General features: G+C 52.6%; 1 protein-coding gene across 3 annotated transcripts in view; it reads left to right on the top strand.

Annotated features, from left to right (window-relative positions):
- The window catches only part of Spsb1 (splA/ryanodine receptor domain and SOCS box containing 1), a 60228-nt gene extending 55350 nt beyond the window's left edge, over nucleotides 1-4878 (top strand). For 2 of the 3 annotated variants that reach the window (XM_006239462.5, XM_008764258.4), the window contains exon 3: nucleotides 2907-4878. In XM_006239462.5, coding sequence (XP_006239524.1) covers nucleotides 2907-3034 — 128 coding nt within the window. In that variant the 3' untranslated portion in view covers nucleotides 3035-4878. The remainder of the gene's footprint in view (nucleotides 1-2906) is intronic. The other variant, NM_001107994.2, reaches the window with a different exon arrangement.
- The last annotated feature ends 12594 nt before the right edge of the window (nucleotides 4879-17472 follow it).

Here is a 17472-nt window from a genome sequence, read left to right as displayed (position 1 = left end):
TGATCATACCACCCCGTGCCCCGTGCCTGCCTTCTGCGTGGGTGAATGAGGTAACAACTTTACCTTTTCAGAGCCTTTGGGCTCCTGATGTCTGACTCCCCATCTCCAGGTTGATGGAGCAGTCCTCCCAGGGCCCACCTACCACGGAGGTGGTGGTGATGTCAGCTGCCTTGTCTGTCCTGAAACACGGCAGCTTAGCAGTCCCAGTCCTAGCCTCTGCTTTGGAAGCTTACTTCACAGGGGTGTCTGTGAGGTGGCCTGAAACTCACAATGCCAAGGGTTTCGTGGTGGGAATGGCTTCTGAGTTGGTGGGGGTCCTTGAGCCACATTAGATGGCTCCTGAGGCTTCGTCGACAGCCCCCAGCCCTTGGGGAATCCCCGCTAACTCCCAAGTGAGGCTGAGCCACTTCCTCCCGGAAGACCACTCTGAGCAGCCCCAGGCCCTCTGCCCCAGCCGTGCTCAGCAGTGAAGAGGACGCACAGAGGGTCCTCCGCCGGCCAGAGGCTGCAGTTTCAGGGTCTAGCTGGACATGGATGGTTGGGACTCCTTTAGTTTGTCCTCCTGCTCCCGGGCTCCTAGTGATCACACTAGGTTGTCTAAGAAAGGCTCTATTTCAAGGCTTCCCGTTAAAAGCCATTGCTATAGCTCCCGCTCCTGAGAAGGCTATGGCAGAAGCTTTCCTCCAGATTAGAGTTCAGGAAATGCCTTAAGTTTATTCTTTTCTCTAAAAAAAGTAATTTTGTGTGTGTGTGTGTGTGTGTGTGTGTGTGTGTGTAGTGTATGTGTGTGCATATCTGTGTGTGATGTATGTGTATATATGTGTGTGATGTGTATGTATGTGTATATCTGTGTGTAGTGTATGTGTGTGCATATCTGTGTGTGATGTATGTGTATATATGTGTGTGATGTGTATGTGTGTGTGTATATCTGTGTGTGTGTGTGTGCGCGTGCGCATATCTGTGTGGTGTGTGTGTGTAAAGTGTATGTGTATGTGCATATCTGTGTGTGTGAATGTGTGTGTATGTGTGTGATGTGTATGTGTGTGTGCATATCTGTGTGTGTGTGATGTATGTGTGTATATGTGTGTGATGTGTATGTGTGTGCATATCTGTGTGGTGTGTGTATGTGTGTGAAGTGTATGTGTATGTGCATATCTGTGTGTGTGATGTGTGTGTGTGATGTGTATGTGCGTATCTGTGTGTGTGATGTGTGTATGTGTGTGATGTGTGTATGTATGTGATGTGTATGTGTGCGTGCATATCTGTGTGTGTGTGTGTGTGTGTGTGTGTGTGTATGTGTGTGTGCTGGCTTCAGCTCAAATTCACATCACTGAGTTTGTGCCACAGGCATTTTACTCACTAAGCCATCCCATCAGCTCAGGTGTATCCTGTGGGGGGAATGGGATGTGTGGGCGGTGCATATGCACATATATGTGGAGGCCAAAGGTCAGCGTCAAATGTCATTCCTAACACAGAACCTGGCTCTCTGAGACCTGGGACTCACCAATATGGCTAACCTAGCTAGCCAGCGACCCCCAGGAATCCTGTCTTGGCCTCCCCAGCACTGAGATTACAAGTGTGTGCTACCACACCTGGCTTTTTTCATGTGTCCTGAGAACTAAACTGGGGTCCTCCTCCTTTCCTGGCAAGCACCGTCTAGGTTGAGCCATCTCCACGGCCGGGTTTATTCTTGTTTAATTCGGCTGGTGTAAGCCTCAGCTTAGGCACCATTCTAAAGCACCCAGTGACTTCACTACGATCAGCACCCGAACATCCCCCTACCTCAAAGAACCCTGCACTCCGCGTTCTCCCAGACAGAATTCAACCTTCAATAACTTTTACTCACTCACTTTAGTTAGTTCTTATTGGGTGATGGGATCTGAAGCCAGGGCTTGGCATATGCTGAGCACCTTCTCTGCCACCCTTAAGGGGGTTACTCTTACTATTTGGAGGCACACTGGTGACTATTGAAGAATTAAACAGAAGAGTGCGCTTTCCCACTGGGGAGATGGCTCTGTCAGTAAAATGCTTGCCTGGCAAGAGGGAGGGAAGACCTGAGTTCGGTTCTCCGGGACACATGTAAAAAAGCCAGGTGTGATGTGTGCACTTGTAAGCCCAGCATTAGGGACACAGAGAACTCGGCGCCTATCAGAGCTAGCTAGCCAGCCTAGCCCACTTGGCGAATTCCAGACCAATGAATGGCCCTGTCGCAGAACAAACAACAATATGGTGAATTGTTTTCCTGAGGAATATGGGCTAAGGTTGTCCTGTGGGCTGTGCATTCACACACATGCATGTACACACATGAACATGTATACACTTGGTCATTGTCCTCTGCCGTACAATGAAGGCAGGGACATACCAGACAGTGCCTGGAAGTAGAAGCTGGTTGGTATGCAAGGTCTTCCCCTCCAAAACCTGCCTGGGGTACTGTGTCTGGCATGGGGTATGCAGACTCACTTCCCCAGAGCCATTCCTAGGGAAGGTCTGTTTGTCCAGACAGGGCAGAGTGGCCCCACAGGGAGACCAGAAACAACTCCTTTGGGTTCCAGCCCTATCTCTTCCAGGAGGGTGAGCCTAGGCAAGCTGATCAGAGGCTGCTTCTCGGCTCCCCTTTCTGTGAAGGGAATGAGGACAGCAATAGCCCCCTATGTCTACTCCATCACAACCAATCACTGTCGCGAGAGCCATGACTCCACGTGTCCGCAGAGGGCTTCTGACCCTGTCTGGCCCAGAGCTCCACAATTGTAGCCACAATTCGGAATTTAAAAGACATTTGTTAACCATCTGTTTGTTAAACCCCACTAAGATTGATCCAGAGCCAGCCTTGGGCACGTGATATGCGCTGTCTGTTCCAGAGTCCTCCTGAGCTTTGCTAAGTTTCTCCTCTCTCCTGGTTTCCCCAGCTGAGCCCCTGCCACTCATGGACCTGTGCCGGCGTTCGGTGCGCCTAGCGCTAGGAAAGGAACGTCTGGGTGCCATCCCCGCTCTGCCGCTACCTGCCTCCCTCAAAGCCTACCTCCTCTACCAGTGATCCGCATCCCAGGATCGCCGTATGACAGCCACCTGGTGCCAACTCACTGAGCCTTTGGGGTCCACCGACCCCTGCGCCTGGGATGGACGCCCACCCTCAGGCATGGGCAGACGTACCCTCTCATCCCACCAGCTGCCTCTGCTGGGTGGACCAATGCCAACGGACTTCTCCCTTCCCAACACTGGCTGAAGCAGCAGCATCCAGGCCCTTCCCTGAACCAGATGCAGAGAATAAACTATGAGAACCTCTCTCAGGCGCCTCTGCTCTCCAGTGGAGTGGGCTGCCCCCCCACTACTCCCTGAAGAGAGAGTCTACAGCCACCTGGGGGGGTTCCTGGGAGGTGAGACGAGTGGGAGATGCCGGGGCAGATCCCAAAAGCAGGAATATGCAGGACCAGGCCACACCGATGAAGCTCAGGATGTCACATACCATGGACACTGAGACAGAACCCCAGGCTGGACCTCCCTCGGGCCAGCTCTAGTGTCAGCTGCCGGTGCTCCGTGCCCTGTATTTATTCTTTAAACAGTAGCAAAGGCCGTTTATTTATTCCACTGAGAAAGGAAACCTTGTTGGGTGGCTTCCCTCGATGTGCTCTGTTGCTTTCCCCCCACCTGCCACCTCCCTGGAATGTGTGTGCCACACCCGTCCTTCTCCTGGGGCCAGGCCTGTGGCACGTGAGCTGGTGTGCACAGATACAAGTATGTCATTGTGTACGACCTTTGACCCCGTTCCCAAGTAGCTCTGCGCCAAGCACCAGAGCAGAACCTGAGTCCCCAGGTACCTGCTCCTGTTACCTGGAGCGTCCATACACCATCACACGTGTTTTGATCTCTCGTCTTCCGTGTGCTTTGAATTTTGCCCCCCCCCAATTTTTCTGATATTTCCTGTTGAATCCTCCAAAGTTCTAGACCTGGAGGACCATCGGGACACCGGGGGTGAGGGGAGGGGTCTCCAGCCCCTGGGAAAGCCACAGGCAAGGCAGGATTAGACCTTGTCTCACACACACACCCTCAAGCCTCAGCAGTGGCTGTAGGGTGGACAGGACGGGTGCCTGTCTCCTGCAGCACACCAATGGAGCACCACTGCTCCGGCTCTCTGGGCATGTGGTCGGTTGGGAGAGGGCTTGCCTAGCACGCAGGAAGCTCAGGTTCCATCCCCTGCACCAAGGAGAATCAAAGCTCAGGAGGCTGAGGCAGGGGGATTGCTGTTCAGTGCTGTACAGAGGTCGTGGACATCCCGGGCTGTATTAAATCTTGTCCTTTAAGAAAAAAAGAAAAGAAACCAACTTCCATCGAATCTGAGTTCTGTTCATTTCTGCACAGGTACAGTAGATGACTTTATTTGTTGAAAATGTTTAATATATTTACATAGATATATTTGTAAGAATCATTTTAAGCAGCTGCTGTAGGGTACCTTTTTTAAAAAATAAATAAACATCTTCCAGTAGAGTATAATTTTTAAGGCACAGAGGTGGTGCCGAGACTAGATAAAGAATCTAAGTCATTCCCTCTGCGTTTTGAGGTCCTTCTCCTTTTTTGGGAGGGGGGCCTTTTGTCAGACAGAAATCTTACTCGTTCTGGTTTTGGAGCGGATCACATTCAGCCGCATAGATCCCAGCTTGATCTCCACCCGGCCGTACCCTCACGGATGCTGGCGAACAGCAAGGCTCTCCTGTGTCCCCCATACTCCGCCGCCCCAGGACTCACCACACCTCCCTGCCGTCCCGGCACCATCACCGTAAAGCCTTGTGGCATGTATAGTTCTGAAATCCCCGTTCTGTTCTGTTTTATGATGACTCATATCAGTCAGTAACCTAATAAAGGAAAGTTTGTTAAAATATGAAACCATCTGAGTCCTTTCGTGCCTGGGGTTGGGGGATGGTGGGTGGGGCGGGAGGCATGGCTAAGCCCTCTTCCATCCAGCCAGTGACACTGCCTACTGTGTTGCTGGCTTGCCACTCCTTGCCCTGGCCTTAGAGTGGGGTGCGAGCTGAAGGGTATGGGTACCATCCTGGGATACACCTCACGTTTGCAGGAAGCTTTGCAACCCAGCAACCCAGTAAATGTAGCCCACTGAGCCCAGTAGGAAATGACTCTGAGTTTGGGTGCACTTCTCTCATTGCCTCCTTAAAAAGCTCTGGGGGAGCAGGGGGGAGTGGTGGAGGCCGAGATTGGGATGTAAAGTGGATAAATAAATTAATGAATTCATGGGTGGGGGGGCTTAGTGTAAGAGTTGGGGAAGATGGCTTGTCACTCAAGTCTGGATTAGAGCACCAATGTAAAAAGCTGGGAGCAGTGGCATGCTTCTAACTGCAGCGCTGGGGACAGAGATAAGCAAGTCCCTGCAGGCAGGCCAGTCAATCATGCCAAATCCGTGAGCTCCAGGTTCAATGAGGGGCCCTGTCTCAAAAGCTAAGGTGGGGGTGTGACCGAGGAAAACAGGTGAGGTAAGCCTCTAGCCTCCGCATGCTCCCATGTGCAAGGTCAAACGCACAAGTGCAGCCGAGGAAAACTGGAATTGACCGTGGGCTGCTGAGGATTAGAGCAGCAGCTGGCATGGCCGGCTCTGGCCCTCAAGGTCCAGTCTCAGCACTTACCAGAAGACCTTAGGCCTGTGTCCCTCGAATCAGGAATGCATTGGTATTGAAAGACCCTTGCCCGGGAGCTCATCCCTCCACCTGCTGCAGGCAGAGAGAGGCCCCGTGGGAAGGACAGGAAATTCTGGCTTACTTAGAGGAAGGTGAGCTCACATGTCATAACTCGATCCAGAGAACCACGGAGAGTATGTGCAGCTCATTTCGGGGTGGGGCCACCAAGAGTGTATGCAGCTCATTTTGGGGTGGGGGGGTCTGAAGGATACGCTGGGCTCTGGGGTTGCTGTGAGAAGTACATGGTCAGGGGGGCTCAAGCCGAGCCCTTTCTGAGAGCCTCCCTTGGCCAATTTTCCTTAGACTTCTCCACTGTTAAACGCAAGTTCCCGCTTTGTGGATATAACTCAGTTGGTAGGGTTCTTGCCTGGGTCACCAAGATGGCTCATCAGGTAAAGGCACTTGCTACCAAGCTTGATAACCCGAGTTTCGTCATTAGGGATGTCCCCACCACCCATGAGGCAGAGAAAACTGTCTCCCTCACATTGTCCTCTGACCTCCTAATGCACAGTGTGGCGTGTGCACACAAGCACAGGACGACTAAAATTGTAAAAAATGAAACAGTCTGACGTGGTGACGTATATCGGTAATCTTGCTCTCAGGAGGTAGAGGCAGGAAGAGCAAGTGTTCAGGGTCATCTTAGGCTCGATAGTGACTTAGAGGCCGGGCTAGGGTACATGGGACCCTGTCATTAAAAAAAAAAATGCACGTTTCAGCAACCCCACCCCCTTAAGCCCAACCAGCATTTCTGGGACCAGCCCCAGGAGCCTACACTTTAGATGCCCACTTCCCAGGTAAGCTTGCTTGAGAGACAAACCAGCAGTCTTGGAGACAGTGCTCACTCTGTCTCTCGCAAAGTTGCTAGGTAAAGAGACTCACTTCAGTGTGGTGGCAGCTTGACCCAAGAACTAGCGTGTGGCATCCTCAGTCACACCCAGAGGCTAACACTGGTGGTGTGACCATGGGCGAGACTCTGTAAAATGGCCATCGTCGGTGGAATGAGGGACCGTGGAGCCTCCACAGCAGGCTCTGCCTCGTCATGGCAAGGCCCCTGTGCCAGCATGCACTTGTGAGACCAGTTCTTCTGAAAGGTATCGTTCCCTCCGTTGGAACTTGGCTTCTGAGGACAAACCAAATTTTCCTGATCTAACCTTCTAACTAACTTTTCTTCCCAGGTGGCGTTCCACGGATCAAGGTGGAACCTTTGGGAATGGCGGGGAGGACCTTTCCACGCCCGCCCCGGATGTAGGCAGAGGAAAGAGGGAAGGTCTAGAGTTATTTTTAGGCAGGAGTTCATGTCTGGGTTGCAGTTGTAACTCGGGCCTCCTTTGAAAGGGTGGCAGGGGAAGAGGGGTCAGGCATGGGGTAGGGGAGGCACCAGAAAAATGAGGGCCTTTGTACTGCCAGGAGACTTCTGGGGGAGCCGGCCTTTGTGCTGAAGGGAACAGTTTTAATAAAACCATCTGTGCAGACTTGGCCCATCTGGTTGTAATTAATCCCCTGCCTCCAAGCAGGTAGCCGGCTTGGCCATACATGGGAAGCCGCCTCTGTCTCCATCCTGGGCAGAAGCCTCCCTCCCGCTCCTAGGCGGGATGAGGAATGTGGACTTTGCTGAACCGTAAACTATGATGGGGAAGCTGGGGAGGGGGCTGAAGACAGAGCGATTCGTTCATGTTCCAGTCCAGACACCCAAACATGGTCGGGTTCCAGCCACAAGGAATATTTGAAATAAATGTACTGCGCGGGGCCAGGAGTTTGCTGTGTTTTCCGCACGGGGCCATGGCAACCAGAGAGGAAATCATGAGCTCGGATCAGGCTGAAGGATCAACAAATGATGTCCCAGCTCGGCCGGCCGGCGAGCCAGAGGAAGCTGCGCATGACTCTCTGAGAGCTTCTCAGGACTCAGCTGCGGGGAGCCAGGACTCAGACTGTCCACCTTTCTGGTGCGCTCAGACCTCACCATCAGCTTCTAGACCCAGATGCTTCATTACAGGAAGGTCTGCTACTGTCGCTGAAGGTCTGATGATTTTCTGAGCAGAGGGGATGTTCTCGGTGAGGAAGCTCAGACTAAAAGCAGACACTGGAATCTAGCTGCTCTGTGGAAGTGGCCCTGGTGTAGCCCCTAGCCCGGGGCCTGTCTTCCAGCGCAGGCCCAGCTGCAACCCTTCTGGGTCTATGTTCCAACACAAAGGCATCCTCTAGGCTCCTTCTTTCTCCTGATCCCATCCAATGTCTCTCTCTCAGGATGTGACTTATATATGCCCATAAATGACAGGTCCTAGCTGGGGGGTGTCAGCTGAAGTCCACAGATGTCCCCTGCATCTGACTTACCTGGGGAACTTAAAGGAAAACCTCAAACCCCAGCAAGCTTGCTATGCCAAAATGGAGAATCTGGTGGTGACTGATAAATGATAGATTGCCCCAGAGTTCCGAGATCCCAGAATTCTGCAAATAGTTTTCTCCAGGCAGATCCCTCTGCCATTCTCCATGGTCCCCTGAAAACCTGCAGGGGGCTAAGAAGGGGTTTGGTGACATCCCTGGTGAAGGCTTGTCCAGTTCTGTCTGCTTTTGGTCTTAGCACCTGTGGAGGCCCAGACAGCTGCAGGCTAAGGCATGGATGCTATCGCCCCACCCAGTCTTCAGAACTCAGGAACTGCATCCTCAGGGAAATTCCTTCTTGGGAAGCTGAACCAGGAGGCTACTGGCATCATCAGGTTTCCAAGCCATGGCTCAGCCCCTTCAGGAGTTGTCCTTTTATTTGCAATGAGACCAAAATAACATGGCATTAAATTCACTATTTTTCAGGGCACACATCGGTGGCTTTTAGCACACTCTCAATACTGGGCATCAGCCTCCTTCTTGATCTCAAACACTTCATCATTCCCAAAGGAATATACACATATACATATAACACACACAAACACACACGTACATACACACTCACATATACCACACATACATACACTACACACACATACCACATACACATACATATACCATACATACATCACACACACCACACACACACATACACACATACACTCACATATACCATAGACACACATGCACCACACATGTACATACACCACACATAAATATACCACACATATACCACACACACACAATATCCCCCCACATACATACACACACATGTGCCATATACATACAGAACATATATATATACACCACACATACATATACATACATACACATACATATATACCACAGACACATACCAGACACATGTACACTCGCATATACAACACACACACACACACACACACACACACACTCCCTCTTGTATTTTCCCTTGCCCACAGGCCCTGGCAACTATCACCTACTTTCTGCCTCCGTGGATCTCCTATTCAATGGACCGGGGACCCCATGGGGCCTTTTGGCTCTGTCTTTGGCTTCCAAGTGGCCTGTGAAGAGAACAGGTCCCTCACAGTGTCCTTTACTTTCTCTTTGTCTCCTTGTCTGTCAGAGAAGGAGAACATTTCCTCTCAGGATTCTTTCAGGATCCCTAAGCCAGTATCAACAGAGCTCAGAGCACATCTAAGCCACAGATGCATCTGAGGCTCTCCGTGGTTCCCAGCCACCAAAGCCTTTTCTTACGAGGACATCTTTCAGTGCCATTACCAAGACGGAGGAGGGGTTGGGGATTTAGCTCAGTGGTAGAGCGCTTGCCTAGCAAGTGCAAGGCCCTGGGTTCGGTCCCCAGCTCTGAAAAAAAGGAAAGAAAAACAAAACAAGACGGAGGAGCCTCAGTCGCTCGGGGTGGGGTGGGGGGACGGGTTTAGCTTCTTGTTGTTGTTGTGATGGTGGTGGTGGTGGTGGTGGTGGTGGTGGTGGTGGTGGTGGTGGTGGTTTGGTTTGGGAGCCAAGAACAACAAATGATAAGAGCTTCATGGCTTTGTCCAGCACTCTGAGAAGGCTAGCGGCTCCGGATTGTTGCCCCAGCCCCTCCCTCCGTTTTTACGCCTGTCTCCTTAGAACCCTCATCATCGGGGCCCAGGTGAGTTGATCCCAAGTCCTGGACTCAATGGCATTTGCTGAGACCCTTCCCCAGAGAAAGTCACATCCTTGGGGACTCTTGAAACACAGACACGTCGTTTGGGACCACCATGCAGGCCTCCACCCGCATCTTAAGGACAGTGTTACTGGGGTGGCTGAAAGGACTTTCCCAACAGGAGCCCATGAGAGGTGCAACCCAGGCTAGCCCGTGGGGGCTGCTACCAAACAATCAGCGTTCTCAGTCATCAATACATTGTCCTTTCCCTGGCTGCTTACCCAAGGCTAGTCCTATGACACGGGGTTTCTCTGTACTTGATCCATATTCTCTGGGACTCAGACTCAGAGGCCATAGGGCCAGGATCCAGTTACAAATGTGTTAGTGTACACTTGAGTACAAGCTAACTTAGACGCTGCCTCCCCTCTGACCTCCCACACTATCAGGGTCTATCTAGAAAGGACAAGTGGGGCTCATCGGTCCCTGGAAATGGAGGTGGGGCCTGAGTGAGACATCGCATCTTAAGGGTCAAGTTCTCTTTGGAGACCCCGAGAGGTCATCTCCCTTCATCTGGTGGCACAGGGATGCCACGGACCACTGCAGCTTTTCCTGGAGGGCTGCTTGAGTTGGTCCTACAAGGACATGGAACGTGAGTCCCGTGCTACCGGGAGATAGAAGACACAGCTGATGCCGTGCCAAACTGGGATGCCGTGGTCAGCCAGCACGGTTCTCCTCTCTGCGCATGGATTGATTTACAGGAGGCAGTGGGCAGCCCGCTCCAACGGCAGACAGAAAACTATTTGAAGCAGCTGCCAGATGTTGTGTCTGAGTTGGGTTTTACAACTTGCTTACTGGTGAACAGCCACCTCCTGCTGGAGTTCAGCTTGTCCCAGTGGGTCCGGGCCCTGGCGCCATCCCTGCAGGCCTTTGCTAGCTGCCTGGAGGCTCCCTCTCGTTTAGCAGGAATATTATTGGGACCTTGAGGGGAGCCAGGCTGGGAGCCCAGTTTCCAAAGCAGCCCATCTTCCCGAGGAGGTTCCCCCAAGGGTCTGACTTGGGGATTTCTCTTAGGAGCTCTAAGAATGCTCTGGAATTTCTGTTTGAGCTCAAGCACTTGGGGTGTGGCCTGAGAGATGTGTGTACAGAGTATGACTCTTAGCCACCTGATACCAAATGCCCGGGGGACCAGGGCTGGGGCCACAGCTCAGCCAAGAGCTTCTAGAAGGTTCCCAACTTTGTGCATGAGAGAGGGAGGTACTGGTGAGTACAGATTGTCTGCGGAGGCCACTGTGTCGAGCCAGGACAGCCTTAAAGGGAGGTCAGGATTTTCCCCCAGTGTGAGACTACTGGGGTTCACTGGAAGTTAGAACATGTTTCTCAGCCCTCCCTGTGGCAAGAGATTGAGGACTCCAGGCTCACGGTCACTTCCTGGGGCTGTGAATCGAAGCTGTGCGGGTGACAGGGAAAGGGGCGGGGAGGAGGAAGGAGACGCATGATTAATCTTGTTGACTGTGAAAGCACGCCTGTGTCCGTCCAGGAATCCTGGCTGAAGGCCGCCAGAGTGGACAGAGTGTTCAGTCCCCTCCTGAAAGCCCCAGCGATGTTTTGTCCGCCGGGAAGGAAAACACCCTCTTGCCTGAGCTAGAACTTGGCTCTGCCTCCGGGAGATGTCTGGGAGAGCCTCCTTCAGAGAGGAGTGTAGCTGGGGACTAGAGGGTTTCGAGAGCCCGGCTTCTCTGAGGTGCCAGGGGTGCCCTCTAGCCTACAGCCCTCGGGAACACCCTCCATGCTCTTGCCCAGCCTTGCCTTTTTTTGTTCTGAAATAAGAAAAAGGAAAGAAAAGTCCCCAACAGTTCATCTCTCCCAAAAACCTGTGTCACCGGCCCAGAAATGATGGCAGAACTCAAGACATTCCCAGGATGGCCCACATCAGGCACAGCGACCCTGGAGAAGTATAGGGACTCGGGCCCAAGATCCTAAGTCTGGGGTTTGGATTCAGAACCTCTGTGACAGTGGTCCTGCCAGCTTCCCAGGTGGCCCAACTGTGCCTTCTGTGATATGGGAATAATGATAACTTTCGACCAAGTTGGTGGTGTCACCAAGATCAAAGGCAGCGTGAGCACGGAGATGTGGCCTGAAAGTCCAAGAAGTCCTTGCCTGCCCGCCCCTGGATTATGACCCATTTATTTACAGGGCAATGGGAAAGAGACACCTCTTAGGGGATGCCCACTGCTGCCAGACCGCCCCTCCCTCTGGCTCAGCACTTCCTCCTGGGTCAGTAGCAGCCCTCCAGGATGCTGATGACCTCTTTGAGCACCCCCAACCCCTGCTTCCTGAAAGGATGGATTGGCTGCAGGTGTCACTTCCCTCGTGGGTAGCCATTCTGCAGCCCAGCCCAGACTCATCCTGAGAACATGCCGTCCTCCTACAAAGGCTCAGAGGCCAGGGGTCCCTGTCAGGATAGCCTATAAAACTGTTGCCCAAGACCCCAGACTCCATCAGTCCCCTTAGACAAACAGGTCTCAGCCCCACTGTCTGCGCCTGACACATGTGGACACCAAATAAAGACCGAGGAAACCTGAATGAGCCAGGGGGCCACAATGGGAGGATACAGACATGGGACATGGGCTGCAGAGGGGACCGGGATGGACCCTCCTAGTCATTCTGGACAGGAGTGCCCTAGGGGCATTAGGAAAGATGAGTGAGAGGGTTCCAGAAAGGAAAACAAGCCTGTTTATGTACCTATATGAGTACAATTGGTTGTTCCTGAGGAGCTGTGTAAAACAATGGAACCCAGGGTTCGGTTGATGCATTATTAGAAGTAGAAGAAGTCGTAGTTAGTAATAGTGGTGGTGATGGAGATGGTGGTGATGGAGATGGTGGTGATGGTGATGGTGGTGATGATGGTGATAGTGATAGATACAGTGATTGTGATGATGGTAGTGGTGGTGATGTCATCCAAGCAAGGGATGTCTCTGCAGCCCGCAGAAAGCTCTTTGAAGAGCATTAACCCAGACCCTCGGGAGCCAGGCTAGTCTCTGAGGCCAAGTCCATTCAGTTTCTGGCTTTCTGAGATGAACCCCTCTCAGAGCAACTAACTTGAGGAAGACTCCTACCCTTTTCTGTATCTGGACCTTTTCCCATTGGGGATCCTGGGGCAGTCATGAGCCACGCCAGCAAGATGCTGTGGCATGGTGGGGTGTGGGCTCAGGATAGTAGCACCCCACCGGCTCTCGAACAGCCAAGAGGCTGTAGGAACTTTTTCCTGAAGTTGCCTTTGGCCCCAGAGCCCAGCAGGAGCTCAGGTTGGTCCTTTCTAAAGCTGGTGGCTTCAAACATGATCACCATCATGAGACCAGCAGAACCCTCCCCCAAAGCCAGCAACACACACACACACACACACACACACACACACACACACACACACACACATGCCTAGACCAGAAGTCCAAGACCAGCCAGTGCCCGGGTCACCTGGTGGCTGCTACAACCTGATAAGTCCAGGGAAGCTTTGTTGCTTGGGAGTTCAGAACGTGACCCCACAGGTCTAGAAAGGTGGCTCGGTGGATAAAGTACTTGCTCTGCAAGCGTGGGGACCTGGCTCACGTCCTCAGCAGCCATGGGAAAAGCCAAGTCTGACAGTGTATCTGCAACACCAGTCATGGGACTTACTCAAAAAAGGGGAGGGGTGGACCTAGGACAGTGCTTCTCACCCATCCTAATGCTGCGACCTTTTAATGCACTTCCTCATGTTGGTGGTGACCCCCGACCGTAAAATTATTCTGTTACTACTTCATAACTGTAATTTTGTTACTGTTATGAATCGCAACATAAATATCTGATAGGGGACCCTAGAGGAGCCTCAACCCACAGGTTGAGAACTGCCAGTCTAGCTGAATCTGTGAGCCCCCGGGGTTCAGGGAGAGACCCTGTCAAAAAAAAAATAAGGCTGATGTCAATTGAGGAAGACTCCTGACAGCAGCCGTTGGCCTCCATGTGCTCACCAGTGTACATGTTCCTGTTTGTACATGTGTACACATTCCAATATGTAAACACACACACACACACACACACACACACACACACACACACACACACACACACACACACACACACGTTATCTTAATTTCTACTCATGTTGGCTCCCAGGTCCGGGAGGCCAAGTTTTCTGCAGACTGACGCCTGGCTGTTCTAGAAAGCTGGTCCCAGACAAGGCCCCTCTTCCTCCTGCGTCTGCACCTGCACTACTTAGGATGCGGGCGCGCTCTGTGGCCTTGCCGAGGGCGGCTCTGCAGAGGGGCACCACAACAAGCAGGCTGGCCTCCCCCAGGGCCACATGACTCCTGTTTTCTCCGTAAACATTGCTCGGTCCAAGACCAACGAGGACACCTGACCCGGCCGAGGTTACCCCGGTCTTCTGAGCTCCGAATCGGCCGCCAGCTTATTTTTACGAGCCCTCTGTTCCCAGTGGATGAGGACACGCATTCCAGGATGGCCTCGAATGATAACAGCAGCTGTCTAGACAGAGGCTGGCCCCAACACCATCATAAATAAAAGTAGCTTTGTGCTTCAGGCGCTCGTCTGAGCCCAGGGAGGGGCGAGCAGGCCCCCGGTGGGCGGGCTGCCACAGGGCTCACCCAGCTGCTGTCTGCCCCTGCCCCACACCCTGGGAACCTAATAGACCCTAAGACCCACATGAGGGCAGAAAGCAGTCTGCTGGCCCCAGGATGCCCTTGGAGGAATGAGGTGCTGAACATTGGCCCTTTCTCTTCTCCGTCCGTCCATGTGATCTGACGGGGCTGCCTAGACAGAGAGCACAAGGGAGTCATGTGCTGATTTAACTTTAGGCTCCAGAGTCAGTGCTCTGCCCACTGCTCCCGGTCCCAGGGCCCCAGGAACAGCCGCAAGTTCAGGCTTCCAGCTTTCTGCCTTCTCTCCCCACTTGCTCCATGGAGCCCGGACTCCCTCCGAGTGTCGTTCATTCCCTGGTGCATTTTCTATTCCCTCTTTCTGTGCTGACTGAGCCATTTCCACAGAGGGAGGGAAGGTTGGACTCAGGTCTGAGAGGAGCTGGCAGGTAGAGGGACCTTAGGATGCCTCATGAATTCAGAGGGCGGGGCATGGCCAACATGTTCATCAGGTGGGTCATTCAGGCCAACATGGGAGCTTTGTACAAAGGAGCCCACAGGGGAATTAAGCCTCTGGTTCTTCCCTGGGTCCGCGGCATGTGCATTTGGCGTCTCATAGGGGACAGGGAAGCCATGGAGCACAGTGGGAGATTTACCGAGAACAAAGATGGTTCTTGAATACAGTCTGGCTCTTGGCTATGGCTGGAGGTGAGGAGACGACCATGGGTGAGATTCCACAAAGACATATGTCAGTGTGGCACGGTATGTCCCACGATGCCCTGAGCATGGGATGGTCCTTATTTTCATTACTAGAGACGTGGGGGGACTAGATCTCAGTGCCCAACACCCCTTCTTTGAAAGGAGCAAAGCTTCCCCCAGGGCCTTGGCAAACTCATGCTGACCTCTCACTCCTCAGCTCTAGGTCTCCATAAAGCACGGGTCTTCAGAGAATAGGGCCTGGGGACAGCAGAAGAGACAGCACCCAGATGAGGCACACCTACACCCCGGCAACAGCCAGCACAGACCTGGGGATCCTTTGGTTTGAAACCTTTGTCAATCTAATCGATCTAAACGGCATCTTAGAGCTGAGGTGCCCAGTAAGGGATTCCTAAGCCAAGCAGATCCCTCGCACTCAGCAGAGGTAACTTTTCCTTCCTCCCCAGACTCCACCAGCACATCTACAGAGGGTGCAAAATCAGGAGGGATTTCACTGTGCTGGGGATAAAGCAGCAAGGACTGTTCTAAGGGGAGAGAGCTTGTAGGATCTTCCTTGAATCCCCAGATGACTCCTACCCCTGTGTCAGGTACCGCCAGGCCAGGAGTCCCCTTCCACACCTATGGTAGCCAAGCAACCTTGGTCCACCCCATCCCCAAGAGGCGCCTCCACTCAGGCCGCAGGGAAGGCAGCAAGTGCTCTGATGCTTTGAACCTTGGTTTGCATATCTGACCTTTAAAGGTAGAGGGCACTGTCCAGGAGAGGTGGTGGGTGGGGATGGGGCCACTGTGGGGCCATAGAAAAAGGCTGTGTTGACAGCAAGGAAATCAGCCATTTCCAGGAACAAGGGACAAGGGGGAAGGCCGACTAGGTAACCTGGAGAGGACCAGAGCAGGATGGGCTTCCCTGTCATGTCATTCGCCATAGCATTCACCCCGAAAACACATCCGAGTCAAACAAGCAGAGTGTAAGGAAGAGGGCAGAGAGTTTCCTCCTCCGTGTCTTTTGTTTTGTGATAGGGTCTCATGTAGCCCAGGCTAGTCTCCTTTAGGTAACCTCTGCCAACAGACAGATACAGCAGTTCGAGCAGAGTTAAAAAGTATATATAAAGGCGGGTTTATTGGGGGCAGCAGGAGGAAGTCAGGGAAGTAGCATTCAGGAAGGGAGAAGCGCAGAGTGGGTTGGGGTGGGGAGGATATGTCTGGGTAACGTAGTGAAGAGCCCAGGGGTTGGAAAGTTCAGGATAGAGGGCGGAGTATGCCAGCCATGCTCTTTAACAGGCAGGAAGCAAGGGATCCTGGGAAAGCCAGGTCCGCTTTGGTGTTAGCTAGGTACCTCGGCCACGTATGACTGAGCCCTGATCTTCCTCTCCAATTACAAACACACAACACCATGGCCGGTTTGTGCAGAAGCGACCTGGTGCATCAGGCAAGTACCCACTGGGCTGCTGCATCTCTAGCCCAAGGACTTACATTTTACACGTTTGTGACTATATATATATATATATATACACATATATATGTATATATATATGTATATATGTATATATATATATACACATATATATGTATATATATATGTATATATGTATATATATATATATATATATATATATATATATAAATAATTGAACGGGAGCAACCACCGTGTGACAAGCCAGCCAGGGCTGAAGGATGTGTCTGTGCCCCGAGCCTATGGTAAAGCACCAGGATGTTCTATCTCAATGCCACTGAAATTCTGAAAGGTTGGACCAGCCCCACCCCCTTCACTTTACAGAGGAGGAAATTGAGGCACAGGGGGAGGGGAGGCTTGGCTCAAGTGTGCCTCACAGCTGCCAAGGGCGGAGTCAGGATTCCAGACACAGATGGCTCTGACTGCCCTGTCGTCCGGGCCTCTCTATGTCCTGCAACGCCTGGTACTGGGCTGGCACCAGACGTGTTTATCCAGCGCAGGGCCGGGAGGGAGAGATCCGGGTCCTCCCTGCCTTGCTCCGAGTGGAGCGTCACTCTCCAGTCTCACACGGCAGCTTACCAAACAAGAGTCTGTTGGGGATGTGGAGCAAACAAGGGAGCATTGGAACAGCCACCCCGCCTTCAGGGGCCTCTGCCCTGGCTGAACAAAGGGAGACATCCAAAGTCAGAAGCCTGGCTTCGTGGCCATCAGGAGCGGAACGAGAGCCGGGGGGTGAGGGGTGCAAAATGGGGACATGACCCTTCCGGACCGGAGCCCTGGCTGGTGTATCAAGCCCCACCAATGTCTCCCCTCAAAAAGGCAACAGGAAAACAAGGTCTAGGACAGAAACAGGAGTGATGTGTGAGGATGGGCTAGACCCTGTTCATCCCAGATCTTTGGTGAGGGGCCCAGGTCTGCTCAGAGTCCAAGCCATGATCCCTTGGGTAGGGGGAAGGGATGAAGGCCATCCTTCAGCCCTGGGTGGCC

This window comes from Rattus norvegicus, chromosome 5 (genome assembly GCF_036323735.1).
Source record: "Rattus norvegicus strain BN/NHsdMcwi chromosome 5, GRCr8, whole genome shotgun sequence".
Lineage (NCBI taxonomy): Eukaryota > Metazoa > Chordata > Mammalia > Rodentia > Muridae > Rattus > Rattus norvegicus.
This window is presented reverse-complemented; position numbering and strand designations above follow the sequence as displayed.